Raw genomic sequence first — 13,660 nt, 5'->3', positions numbered from 1 at the left:
CCCCAAATCCATCAGTAGAAACCCTGGAGAGAGAATATCATCTGACTCCTCCATTCTTAGCTCTAGGACATTAAAGATCTTTAGTCCAGGGAAGAAGGGGTTAAAGAGCACTCCATCAAAGCAACTGCCATTCTGAACCAACCAAAAGCAGCAGAGCAGCAAATGATCCATTTGGTAATGTCCCACTCTACTACAGAATCATATACTGAAGACCTTTTCAAGGAAACATATACAACTGTTTACCTTCTTGAGCTGCAGCAGAAAATCCTGTTGGACTTGTAATGGCCAATGTTGGGCTGTCTATAGATTTTCCACCACTGCTGGAATTTCTCAGATACATGATTGATTGAACTTTCTCTTGGAAAATTTTGCCATCTTAAAAAAAAAGAAGAAGAACAAGATTCTGTGTTAGAAACAACATGATTAAGAATGTAACTGAAGTAGGAGTGAGGCAGAGCCTCCGAGCTGTATACAGCATAGAGTGAGCTCCAGGCCTGTACAGGCCCAATCTAATGACATCCAGCCCTCATCTCTACTGGATTTGGTTTAACACAGCACCATTGTGTGCAGTTTGCTCTTGTGCACATCTGGAGACAGCCCTTGAAGTGCTTAAACTGTTTCAAGCTGGCAGAAGGAAGAAGTCACAGCAAGAAGGCTGCACAGGCCAAATCCAAAATGGCCACTGCAGCTGAACTTAACAAAAAGGTTGATCATCTCCCTACTGCAGCCACAGATGAGCCACTGATTGTGGCCCTTTTAAGATAAATTCTCAAGGACACCAAAGACTATGAAGAAATACAGATCTCTGTTAGATCTGAGCTCACTGTCCTGAAACCTCTCCAGAAGCAGCCAGCTGAACAGCTAACAAATGCAGAGAGCAGGATCTTGGACCTAGGGGACTCTTCTGTTTCTACGTCTGCTTCCATTCAACTTCAATCTAAGGTAACAGCTTTAAAATCCAAACTCTTAGACTTAGAAAGTAGAAACCGCTGTAATAATCTTCACCTAGTGGAGGTCAGAGAATGCCTAAAAGGGACAGACATGGTGGCCTTTGCTCAATCTGTTTTAAGAGACAGTCTGTCTCTGCCTGTTCTTGGTTCAGATCCAAGATACAGCAACCCATCCAAGGGCCATAATCTTTTGTTTATTAAACTCTGCCACCAAGGAAGACCTTTTTAAGACAAGCTAGAAAGCTGGGTCAACTGAAATAGGGCAATGGTCAAATTAAGATTTCCCTTTTCAATTATTTCCCCAAAGAAATAGTCAACCTTCATAAAGGATTTATATGTGGGAGGGCTCTGGCCTGGGAAAAAGCTGATGAAGCCTTTATGAAATACCCAGCAGTATTCTGTGTAAATTACAACAACAGGATCAAAAGGTTTCAAGCCCAAGCTGAAGCAGAGGTCTTGTTACATTCCCTGTAATTGAACTCATTAACTTTACTGGGTGATTCATTGCAGAAATACTGATACTGGGTGATTCATTGCAGAAATGAATACTCAGTACAATCGTTAGCAACTTCTGTACTTGCTCTGCTTTTTGGGTTGATTATTATTTATTTATCAAACTTATATCCCACTCTCTCTTCCCCAAATGGGACTTGGGGCAGCTTGATGGAACCTTACAAGGTTGATGACTATAAGCATTCCTGAGAACATTTGCGGAAGCAAAGATCCTTTCTTAATTGACTCTATAAATTACCTGCGGCAAATATGAGCCCGAACATTGACAACAATAACAATAACCTTCCAAGAAACCATTGCGTTTGCTGACATAATTTACTGACCATCTCCTCTATCAACATTTTGCCAAAGACTCAAATTTCTACTGCTATTTAATATCAATTGGGCCTGCTGGGAGAAACTGGAGTCTCAGGCAAGATAGGGTAGACTCAACCAACACTCATGATGCTTTCAAACATTTTTCCTTATCTATATGTATCTTTCTTAAAACTTTGTTGCTTTTTCTTCCTTGTTCCCCCCCTTCCCCAAACTTCAGCAGTGACAGATTGATCCTAAATTATTTCTAAATGATGCTAGTGGTTTGTTTACTTAGTAATATTCATAAATGATATTATAACTTTTAATATTGAACTATGCTTAACTGACAATCAACTTGGAATGTTAAAGGTCTCGGGAGCTCCAATAAGCATAAACAAATACTACATAATCTTTAAAAACAATGTGCTAGCATTGCCATGCTTCAAGAAACACATGTGCCTCAAGGAGAACAAAAAAGCTTGTTAAAGAATGGGTGGGAGAGGCTTACTGTTCTGGGAATTCCACTAAGGCTTGAGGAGCTGCGGTTTATTGCATAATCCTCACATGGAAGTCCTTGACTAAATCAGACACCAAAGGGAGATAACATCTTTCTTTTGGTTAAATGTGATCAATTATTAGGCAATATTTATAGGCCAAATGTAGATGATCCCTCCTTTTTTCAGTCACAGCAACGCTCAGAGAATGTGGAGATTATCCTGTGATCCTGGGGGGACTACAATATAATAATGAACCCTATCTTAGACAGGAGTTTTCACGCTACAAGCTGATCCAGATCTATTCTGCGAGGCCACATGTGTGATAACAGTCTACATGATGTATAGTGAAGCAATTAATGAGCAATTTAAGAAATTTTATTTAGATCTTTTACCATGTCTCCTCTACAGAAGCTATTTCAAAGTTTTTGGGTAAATTACAACTACCAGCTTTGAGTTAGCAACAAGAAGAATTTTTGGAAGCCCCCTTTACACACTCAGAGATTGAATCAGCACTCGAAAATATGAAAAATAGTAAGGCCCCAGGGCCTGATGGGTACCCTATGGAATGGTATAAAGCCTTCAGTAATGAACGAATACCACTTCTGATTTGGGATGCTCAAAAACTATGGCATTTTGCCAAAATCAATGTATGAAGTATCTATCACAATCATCCCCAAACCTGGGAGAGTTTCCGGTAACGGCGCTGTGACGTGGAGCAGCTTTCGGATCGCTCCGGAGCTGCCCGCTCCTCCTCCGCTCTTTTGGAGCCCCCCTTATCTCGGGTTGGGTTTTTTTCCCTCTCTTGTTTTTGTTATGTTGTATGTATGAAGTATTTACTAGATTATTTGTAAATAAATTACTGGAAATAGCATGTCTGAAATACAGAGGGGGAAGTTTAGAAGTTTAAAAGTTAATTCACACATATAAAATTGGGATTCGTATAAAAATGTAAGCTATAAATTTTAAGGAGAAGAAATCAAGTTATTGGAAGGATGAAAGATTAATTTTGCTGATTTATGTTTAATTGGAATTATGAATTCAGAGCTTCTGTTATAATGTGATATTGAATAATTGGTGTTAGGGCATTGAAAACTGAAAATTAGATATTGTGTTACTGAGATGGAAAGATAGATATAGAATTATAGAGAAGGGGAGGGAAATTAATTTTGATAAAGAGTCAACTTCCCATTTTGAATTTCAGTGATATGTATTCCATAAACTGCTGGAATAAATAATAATTAAAAGGGAATATGGCAGAAAGGGGTGAGTGGGAAGCTAAGCTGTTTATAAATTGTAGTAAATTCATGCCACTGGTGGATATTTATTTGGGAAAACAAGTATATAATAGTAGTTACAATAATTTTCAACAAAGGATGTTGAAAATATATGGATAGGAATTCTTCAGAGTAATGAAAAAGATATTTAGTGGTTAATGACCATCTGAGACGTTGTGAGAATCTTATCAAAAATGTTAACTTTAAATTGAGAAGGTTAATTGGAGTATATTTAGTTAAATCTTAAAAGAAGGTCTTTATAAAAAAAGCGTGCTCAGTTGCAATATTGTCTAGAACTAGTTGTATCGCTGTATACAGGAAACATTCTTTATGTTAATTTTTATGTTTGTTTTTGTCTTTGTGTTTATGTGTGTGTCTATTATTTCTAAAAATTAAATAAAAATATATTTTTTAAAAAATCATCTCCAAACCTGGGAAAGACCCACTTCTGTGATCAGCTGTAGGCCAATATCCTTAATAAACATTGATGGAAAAATTCTTACAACAGCTCTTGCAGTTCACCTCAGATCTATAGGATATACATCACTCCACTTAAATCAAGTAGGATTTGTACCAAGAAGACAAGGTGCTCACCACATCAGACATATGATTGATGTAATTGTTGCCACAGAAAATAAGCATGATCTCTTGTTGGCCTTATCACTAGATGCAGAGAAGGCCTTTGATAGATTGTCTTGGGAATTCCTGTATTCTACACTGCAATCTTACACCATACTCCCAGAATTTATTAACTGGGTAAAGATCAAATGAGCCTTGCTCTACAGTACTTACTAATGGACTATGCTCAGACAGTTTCACTGTTGCCCATGGCACACAGCAAGGTTGTCCTCTCTCACCCCTATTATTTGATTTAGCTCTTGAACCCATGGCATGTGCCATTAGACATCAGAAGGCATCAAAGGTTTTAAGGTCTGGGATAAGGAATTTAATGCAGACAATGCAACAGTTCTCCTGTCAAATCCTGAACATTTGTTACCAGAACTGATGGACCTTATTACGGAATCTGGGGAGTTATCAGGATATCATATTAATTGGAATAAATACCATATCCTATCTCTGGGTGTACCAGTTCCCCCTGAACTTCATAAACAACGACCATTTGATTTTGACACTGAATTTATTACATTTTTGGTATTTATATTCCAAGAGATATTCGCTCCCTTGTTCAAATGAATATGAATCGGATTCTGGAACAGGTTTCCCAAGACCTCAACAGATGGCGGTTTTAACAATGAGCATTTGGGGTAAAATTAACACCCTTAAAATGAACATTATCCCACACATCGTCTATATCCTGAAAGGACTCCCAGTACATATTCCCCTGTTTTTGTAAAATTTTTCTCTCTGTTGCTGAAATTCATTTGGAGCCCCTCAGGTAGGCCTAGAATTACATATAAAAAAAATCCAGCTACCTATAGAACAAGGGGGCTTTAATCTCCCTAATCTGCGCCAATACTATCTCATCCTTCTGCTTTCTAATGCACAATACTGGAGTGTAGTTCCTGGACAGGAAACACCTGATTGGGCTCACTTAGAAATGACCCAGATTTATTCTCTATGTAAATGGGCTGATTTGGGCTCTACTCATTTAAACTATCCAAAAGTTAATTCAACTGAAATTGAAGCTGCTAGGTCAAGTTTGGTGTATGATTGGCATTCAACTGGCTTTTGATCTTTACACTCACGGAGATCTAACAATCTGGAAAACTCTAGGATTAGGATAGGGAATAAAAGTGCTTTTTGGCGACAATGGATCTCCAGGGTTTTAGTGCACTTATCTCAGCTAATTGGACCATGGGATGACTTTAAGCCATTTGACATTTTGTCCACAGAATTTAACCTCCCATCCACAGGCAGTTGGCAGTATATACAACTAAAACATTGTCTATCTTCTGTTCTGGGACCAGAAGCTTTTGTAGCCTCAGAAATCCATCCACTGTTTCACCTACTTCCATTCTTATAAACCCTTCCTAGGCAACCTCGCCTTATATATAATTTTCAAAGACACCAAACCAAGTTTAATTTTGATTATATCCACTCCCAGTGGAACCTAGAACTGAGTATTCCAATTCAACTGACTCAATGGCAAAATGGACTAAGGCCATTACATTCCCCACTATAGATTTATGAATAAAGCTTATCCATCAAAAAATTCTCTTGCGAGTATACTGGTACCCTACTCAATGTTATCACGCTGGTCTCACTGAAAATGATTCCTGTTTGTGTTGCCAGAGGCCTGGAACTAACTTCTTTCACAAGTTTTGGAACTGCCCTAAAACCATACATTTCTGGCAAGACATTATATATCGAGGATCAATCTCACATCAGCTGCTAAATTAGACTTCACAGCCAATGATCTAATCCTAGGAGATATACCAACTTTATTGGCACTCTCAAAATACCACATATTTTGGATCCAAAGAGCAGCTTTAGTTGCTAAGCGTATCAGTTTAAAACACTGGAAATCTCTAGTATCCCCCTTTGTAGATGTCTGGGTCAATGACAGGTTAGACCTTTGTACAAAAGAAAGAATAGTATACAACAGGCAAGAAGCTCCCAGAATCTTCACCCCCATTTGGTAGGAATTCCTGTACCTATTCAAACAGTGATATGTCCTCACCTTTATTCCCTTTTTAAATGAATCCATAACCTTCCTAACCTTCACTCCTGCCCTACCCTTTTTTCCCTTTCTCTCTTTCCTTCTCTACTAATAGGACACATTAGGGAAGAAGGAAAGGGGTGGGCTATATAAGGCTTTGTTTGCTATGTCAACTTTGTGCGAAATAATAAAAATCTTAATAAAAAAAGAATGTAACAGAAGTAGCGAACCCTGTATTATGCTCCTCAACCGTCAGTATCAGGAGCCATCAGGACCTCCTTGAACAAGTAAGATTCGTAACTTACCAATCACATTTCATGCACTAAACGTAAAAAACCATCTAAATATGTGAGGTCATCTACAGAGCTAAAATAACTGTTACAGGGAGTCAGACATGCAGTGCAGTCTTACACACATCGATAAAAAAGCATCTCCTCAAGTTTGACAGAACTGCCAGTATTTGATGTGTATAGTGGATTGTACATGCATCCTCAGTTTCTGTTTATGTATTAGGATCAGGGGTCTTGTTGTAGAAAAAGAGCTGCCGGAGCTCATTAGCATAACTCATTAGCATAACTTATTTGCATATGCCACGCCCCCTGACATCACCGGAAGTGACAGAAGGCCACACACCCTGACATCACCGGAAGTGTGTCAGAAGGCCCGGCTACTTACCCTCCTGCTTCATCCTCATTCCCAAACGGAATGAGGATCGAAGCAGAGGGCGGGGTAAAGAAGGGGGCGGGGCTTCACCACGTGACCGCCCCGCCCCCTAGAGGTTCTCTTCCGGAGCTCCGTACCTGAGAGCTCCCCCCCGACTAGAGCCCTGATTAGGATCCTGTTGTCATAAGTAAACTTGCTAGAGCAGTAAAAGCAGCAGAGGCTACAAATATATGAAGAAAAATGTCATCCTAAGTAGAGCTATATACTTGTAATGATTTCAGTGGACTTAGATAGTTATAACTGTTCAAGATAGCACTGTTATTAGACTTCACAGAAATTTATTTACAAATTTAAACTGAGCAAAATATTTTATCTACCTATGTGCAGGGAAAAGTAGAAGTTTGTGGGATTGTGACAAACATATGTATTAGTAGGAGGGTGAACTGCTAAGAGGAAGTTGAAGATCAATGTCAGCAATTCCAAATCTGGAGGAGACCCAAGCACTTCTTCAATTATTTTCACAAATGATGTGCAGATCTCGGTAGGTATAGATGTGAAATTTTCCTCTTTGTGCTCCTAGGGAAAAAAATGAAGAGGCAAATAGCTGAAAAGAGAGATACCTACAAAATCACTGCTTTATTCTATGGTTTATACAAGAATAGAGATGGGGGAAGAACACAGATTTATATTGGAAGAAACTATTCTTCACATTTACCTGCTCAAAATCCCCAATAAGTAAAGGAAATGTTCAGTAGTGCTATGCAAAATTACTATATGTTGGATCTGGCAATTTCCACCAATTCCCCCTTTTAGCTGCAAATCCTCCTCATGGTCCCCCATCCCACAGGAGAAGCATTTCACAGAGATCAGTGGGCTGCAATGTTCCCTCTAAGCTGTGGAGTCTTGTGAGCAAAAATTCTAATTTGTGAGCTACTGGCATTAAAGTTGTGAGCGAGCCATTTTGCACCTGCATAAATCAGTTTGCTCTGGAGCCATCCTTCCTGAGCTGAGACAGAAATGTGTGAGCTGAAGGCTAAAAAATTGTGAGCTAGCTCACACTAACTCAGCTTAGAGGGAACACTGGATTCAATCCATTATTTTTACAACTGTTTCAAAGAAAAAACTTAGAAAATGCTACTGGGAATGACTTGTGGTTCTCCTTCAAGACAAGAAATTGGACAATATGATCTCTAAGCCACTTCAAAATTCTCGGTCTATAGTTTTAAATCTAAAGTTTTCAAAATTATCAAGGAAGGAGATTTTTTTCATAACCCATCACTGAACACTTAAAGGTGTGGAATGCTGCAACAATAGTCCTATAACAATGGCATCATAATTTGCAGCACTGCTCTCTTAATACCCGTTAACTACAAAACAAAAGTTATGTAGAAATACCTGCAACACCTGACATGTCAGTAAGAAGTGATGCACTACTTGAGCTTTTAGAAGTTGTTTAATGTTAAACAGCTGTTGCCAGTGATTATCTTGGATAAGTATTTCTAGAGCTGATAAGAGTGTTTTCCAAACACCTTGCTGAAAAACAAAAAATGCTACAAGCCTTAGCACACACAAAATTACAACAAAAGCAGTTATAAATTTATATTAAACTGTATTGAAGTACAATTATGGGAACTCAGAACCAAACCAGTTTGTTCATGATAAGAATAAGCCACGAAGTCTTAATGTGCTGTCTCCCTCTTCCCCTTATGGTTAGTTTTGAACTAACCATAATATACTGTGATGTCTGAATAAGACATTGCGACGGACTGCACAGAACCAGAGAGCTTTGAGTGACAGGCTGCTCAGTATCAGCAGAGCAGAGAAAGACTTGAGAGCTGAATGGTGAGGGGATTCAGTCTGATTTCAGCCCTAGCTGGGAGGAGTCAAGTACTGACAGAGTCTGAATTCAGCCCTGACTGAGAGCAGTTTAACACAGATGGAGTACTGGGGAGGTTGGTAAGGAAGAGTGGGTAGTTAGGCGAATACTCCCATTCAGGCCAAGTAAAGGGAATAGATCTTCTAATGAGAGAAGAATTTCCCCAATTTGTTGCACCCTGGAATGTCTTCATTCTACCATCCATGCACTAGGGGAGATACCAAGCAAATTAGTGGACCTCTGAGGCTTATTCTCATACCAAACCAACCATGACTTTTTGGTCACCTGGATACAGTACAACCTAACACTCATGAAAGGAGGAACATTTTGTACACTTGGCCACATGGGCACACAGAACAAGATTATATATCTAAACTGCAACAAATATAATTCAGATTGCTATTAGTTATGACATTTGAAGCTAAACTGAAATTTGAAAACTTTAAAAGGACCAGTTTTTTGTACGTATAGCCTACAATTTATTTATTTATTTATTCAATTTATATCCCACCCTCCCTGCCGAGGCAGGCTCAGGGCAGCTTACATAAAATCCCATATAAAAATACAATTAAAACCAATCATCAAACAACCTTAAACAACTCAGATATCAATTATCATAAAGTGCTGGAACAATGATCTAATAAAGCGCTAGAGCAGTAAATTTCAAAGTAAAAGTGCTACTTAGGTGACAGTAGAGTCATGTTGGTATTCTCAATCAGCTCAACATTCAAGCTTATTTGTGCAGTGAGCACAGGCTATAGGTGGTGAAACCGCAATGCAGTAGAGACTATTTCTGAATCACTTATAATAGTTCCTTATACAAATGTCAAGAAAGATTTTGTTTAGCAATTTAGGACACAGACAAGTGGACACTCTTCCCCAGCTTTACTGTCTCTGGCCTCCTTCACAAAGTGGAATAAGATTTTGAATGAACACCCTCTCTGAAGGATAGAGGGCCTCTGAGGCTCACTAGCAAACCAGTTCAATATGCATCTGTAGAAATGAGATCTGATGTATGAAACCTCATGCTGGGATGCATTCCATTAATCTTTAAGACTTCTGTTTTTTGCTGTTTATTCATTTTTGTTCTACTTAGCTTAGTAGGGTTGGTAGGAATTATTGTTACTGGTTTACACAATAAAAGGGTTTACACAGCCAATTATGTTATTTAGCTCCATATGAGCCACATAGGATGAATAAATTAAGTTCGCTCCCTGTGCTTGCAAAGATAACGGTAAATGGTACCCAAGTTAAAAAGTCCCCACTAAAATTGTTAAGAAATTGCATGGAAGAAACAAGTCAAATACACCGTGGATGTCTGTAAGACTGTATCTACCATTTTATTCTATTTCCCAAAGTCTTAAATGTATTTCAATCTAGTTTCTAGTTTATTTAAGTTTAATAGCCCATAGGCCATATACCATAACATTTTTTAGGAATTTAAAAGAACAGTAAATCAAAAATTTGCTCATCCACGATGCAATTTTGGCAGAGACTGCTCAGAAGTAGTCTTAATCTTGCTGCATTAGGAAAAGATGAATATTTCAACAGCCATTTTCTTAGGAATCTTTCTCTTGCTGTTGCATGTTTTGGACAGTAGAAGAAAACATGACATGGTGAGTTAAGTTCTATCAAAGGGCAGTCACAATAGCGCTGGTCCAGAGGGATCTTGAGAAAATGGCCCTTCATCTGGGCTGTTGAAAATGCATTGTAGAGTGCAATCATGTATGACCACCTCAATTTTGGAACGGTCAACATGTTTAAGTAAAGAGGCAGGTCAAATTTGGTGGCGTATTTAATTCCTAGATGAAGTGGGGAGCATTTTCGACTAGCATCTGTTTGAAGAGCATCCCAATCATTTTGGAGCAACTTTTTTATAAGCAGCGTTTGTCTTCTTTTAAATTATCTGTCTTCCGTAAGCCCAATTGGCTTGTTTTCGCATCTACAGCATCATTCCATTTTGACCAGCAACGTTCATGTTATGTCAGTATGGTAAAGGTTGGAAGACTTTCAGCATTTATCAGTCAATATTTGTAACTGACTACGGCACTCCAGATTAGAGTTGAGATTTTTGGGAGAAATGTATTTCAATATGTACAACATCCACAAAGATATCTCCAATTTAACATAACTTATTGTTTTAGGAATGTGTGGGAAACTGCACAAACCTATGAGGACGACCAGTGCAAGTTTTGGCTTATTTATTCTTTGCTCTAACAGCCACTTAAACTCAGAAACCAGTTCAGGTATTTCAGATGGAAAAGACCGATACTTAATGGCTGTGAACAAAAATATTTCAGTTTTTATTTAACTAAACATGAATAGTTATTATCTGCTGGTCTCTGAAGCGTTGCAATACACTGTGTAAATTTAAAAAAAAATACCTGGGCTTTAGACCATATCTTCCAATCAAGTAATAGCTCTTCCAACAATTTAACATCTTGGATTATTGCTGTAGTCTCTACATCAAGTGTAAATTCTCCATTGTCATTCAGATAAATTATTTTCTCGCTACAGCATCCTGCCAGGAGAGTCTTTCAAAAGACAGCAAACATATTTAATGGATAGTTTCAGATGGTAGCCATGATGATCTGCAGTAAAACACTTAGATTTTGAGTCCAGTAGCACCTTAGAGACCAACGAGAGTTTCAGGGTATAAGCTCCCTTTGTCAGACACGAGAATGGGTGTGCATTTGGTATATACTCAGCTGAACAGATAACTTATCGATATTTTCCAGGTATTTATCCAGATCTGTATCCAGCTACCGCAGTAGCCCCATCTGAACAAAAGCCAATATTATTCAGCTTTTATTCAGGCTTCCCAAGTGAAAGGAAGAGTTTTAAAGTTTAAGCCCCTCCCCTATGCTCCCAGAGTCGCTCTTCTCTCTGGCGTCTCACTGCAGCTGCTGTTCTTAAACTACCCCACAGAAGAAGCTGGCCCTGCCAGTCAGTCTGTGCGGCCAGGAAGGGAGAGCCCTCCCCACCTGCACAGATCCCATCACCAGATTTTTCTGCACCCCACAGAAGAAGCCCTGCCACACAACCAGGTCTGTGTGGTGGGGAGGGAGAGCCATCCCCACCCACACAGATCCCAGAACCAGGTTCTTCTGCGGGGTTGTTTAAATCACCTCAGATGAGAAGCTCTCCCAGCAAGAATTTAAACTTTAAACGCTTGCCCGGTTGAGTCAATGAGTTGCACTGCAGAGGTGGTGTGAGGCGAGTCAACCCAGCAGGGATTTAAACTTTAAATTCCTTCTCAATTATACCCTATGGGGATGGTGGTCCCCATATGGTATAATGGAGCTGATATATTGAGGTTTTCCAAGTATTAACCCGAATACCAGCACAATACTGATAATGCTATTCAGGAATACCGAATATTTTTGGGTCAAAAGTACCTGAATCAGAAGTCAACCAATATTTTTTTTCTTGCACACTCCTAGACACGAGTAGAATGGATCTCTTGTGTCCTTTTATTCTAGGCACAAGGTGGGAAGGATGTTGTAAAGAATGCTTGTAAGGGATGCAAAGGTATCATTAGAGCAGAGGGGAAATGCTGGGGGGCAGAAAATTAGCATCTGTAGTGAGATAAGACTATTATGTTCCTATTCAGCCTTGGGGGGTTTATACCCTAAAACTCTTGTTGGTTTCTAAGGGGCTATTGGACTCAAATCTAAACACTTAGTGGTGATAAAGCCTCATGGCACCACCTGGCTTGGCTGTGGGGATTTGGCCTACATGTTTAATAGCACACTGACCAGTAGTAAATTAAGTGTACTGCAAAAGTATTAATTTGAGAATTTCTACATCACAGCCAGGGTTCCCATTTTACTTTTCCAAGGATCGTTATTGATTATTTTATAAATTAAACATAACTTTTCCAAGAGGGTTACTTTTTTGCTAGGAAGAAAAACAGGATTCAAAGACTTATTCTCTTCCAAACAAATTCTCCTTCCTTTTTTCATAAGAACATAAGAGAAGCCATGCTGGATCAGGCCAATAGCCCATCCAGTCAGACACTCTATGTCACACAGTGGCCAAAACTCAGGTGCCATCAGAAGGTCCACCAGCAGGGCCAGAACTCCAGAAGCCCTCCCACTGCTGCCCCCCACAAACACCAAGAAGCCCTCCCACTGCCCCATTTTTATCATTCCTGTGTAGATGTCACATAATAAAAACAATTATAGTGACTCCATTTTGCTTGACAATGCTGAATGATCTACATCTTCAAATAAACTAACTAAAAATGCATGGGATAAATAATTTTAGAAAACAAAATCCATGGAGAAGAGAAACAACTTTAACATCAAAAAGATAAAAATGACTTTAGATAACAGGTGACAATTTTAGGATACATCTATATCTACAAGGACAGCATCAAAAATCTGGTCTAAGGGAGAAAAGGCAGGACACAATTAAGTTTAAGCTTACCTTTAGAACTTAATTGATACTATGAGGCAAACTATTTGAGAACTCCTACACCCTCTAAGATGCAGGCTGGTTTTACTGGATTACGTTTGTTTTAAAATTACTGTTAACTTGCTCAGGTCCTCAGAATGAAACATATAACTCTGAGAAGTGAATTAATTCTCTTACCAAGATTAGCCAGCAAACATGAGTTTCATGTGGCCCCTTACCTCCAAAATGTGAAATCCAACAATACACTTGGGTTTTATCAACACCTGATGAATCATTGAGTAATCGTTGCAGTTTACTAACTCATGTATTCTCTGTTGATTGTGTTTTGTTAAGGCAAGTATTACTTTTAGAGCCAAAGCTTGTGTCTCTTCACAGTTGCTGATCTCTACAACCTAAATATAGGATAATCCATTAGTTAAATATTAAAGTGTACTAAGAGTTAACAAGTACAATGCTGACCATAATACTGAAAGCCATTTCCTCTGAAAGGAAGGATGGTGTACGCAGAGCTCTTTATTGAGACCAGGCACTGGACACAATAATTAGCATTT

The 13,660-nt window shown here is 38.8% G+C and overlaps 1 protein-coding gene across 1 annotated transcript in view; it reads right to left on the bottom strand.

Moving 5' to 3' along the window:
• LYST (lysosomal trafficking regulator) overlaps positions 1-13,660 on the bottom strand; it is a 143,177-nt gene that overhangs the window by 93,286 nt on the left and 36,231 nt on the right. The window contains exons 16-20 of the mRNA XM_015419814.1: positions 13,328-13,501; positions 11,075-11,224; positions 8,210-8,347; positions 7,192-7,390; positions 244-375 (exon numbers count right to left, since the gene is read on the bottom strand). Coding sequence (XP_015275300.1) covers positions 244-375; positions 7,192-7,390; positions 8,210-8,347; positions 11,075-11,224; positions 13,328-13,501 — 793 coding nt within the window. The remainder of the gene's footprint in view (positions 1-243; positions 376-7,191; positions 7,391-8,209; positions 8,348-11,074; positions 11,225-13,327; positions 13,502-13,660) is intronic.

The sequence above is a fragment of the Gekko japonicus genome, unplaced genomic scaffold, assembly GCF_001447785.1.
Source record: "Gekko japonicus isolate JY-2015 unplaced genomic scaffold, Gekko_japonicus_V1.1 scaffold315, whole genome shotgun sequence".
NCBI classification, from domain to species: Eukaryota; Metazoa; Chordata; class Lepidosauria; order Squamata; family Gekkonidae; genus Gekko; species Gekko japonicus.
Note: the sequence above shows the minus strand (reverse complement) of the source record. Positions and strands in the feature narration are given on the sequence as shown.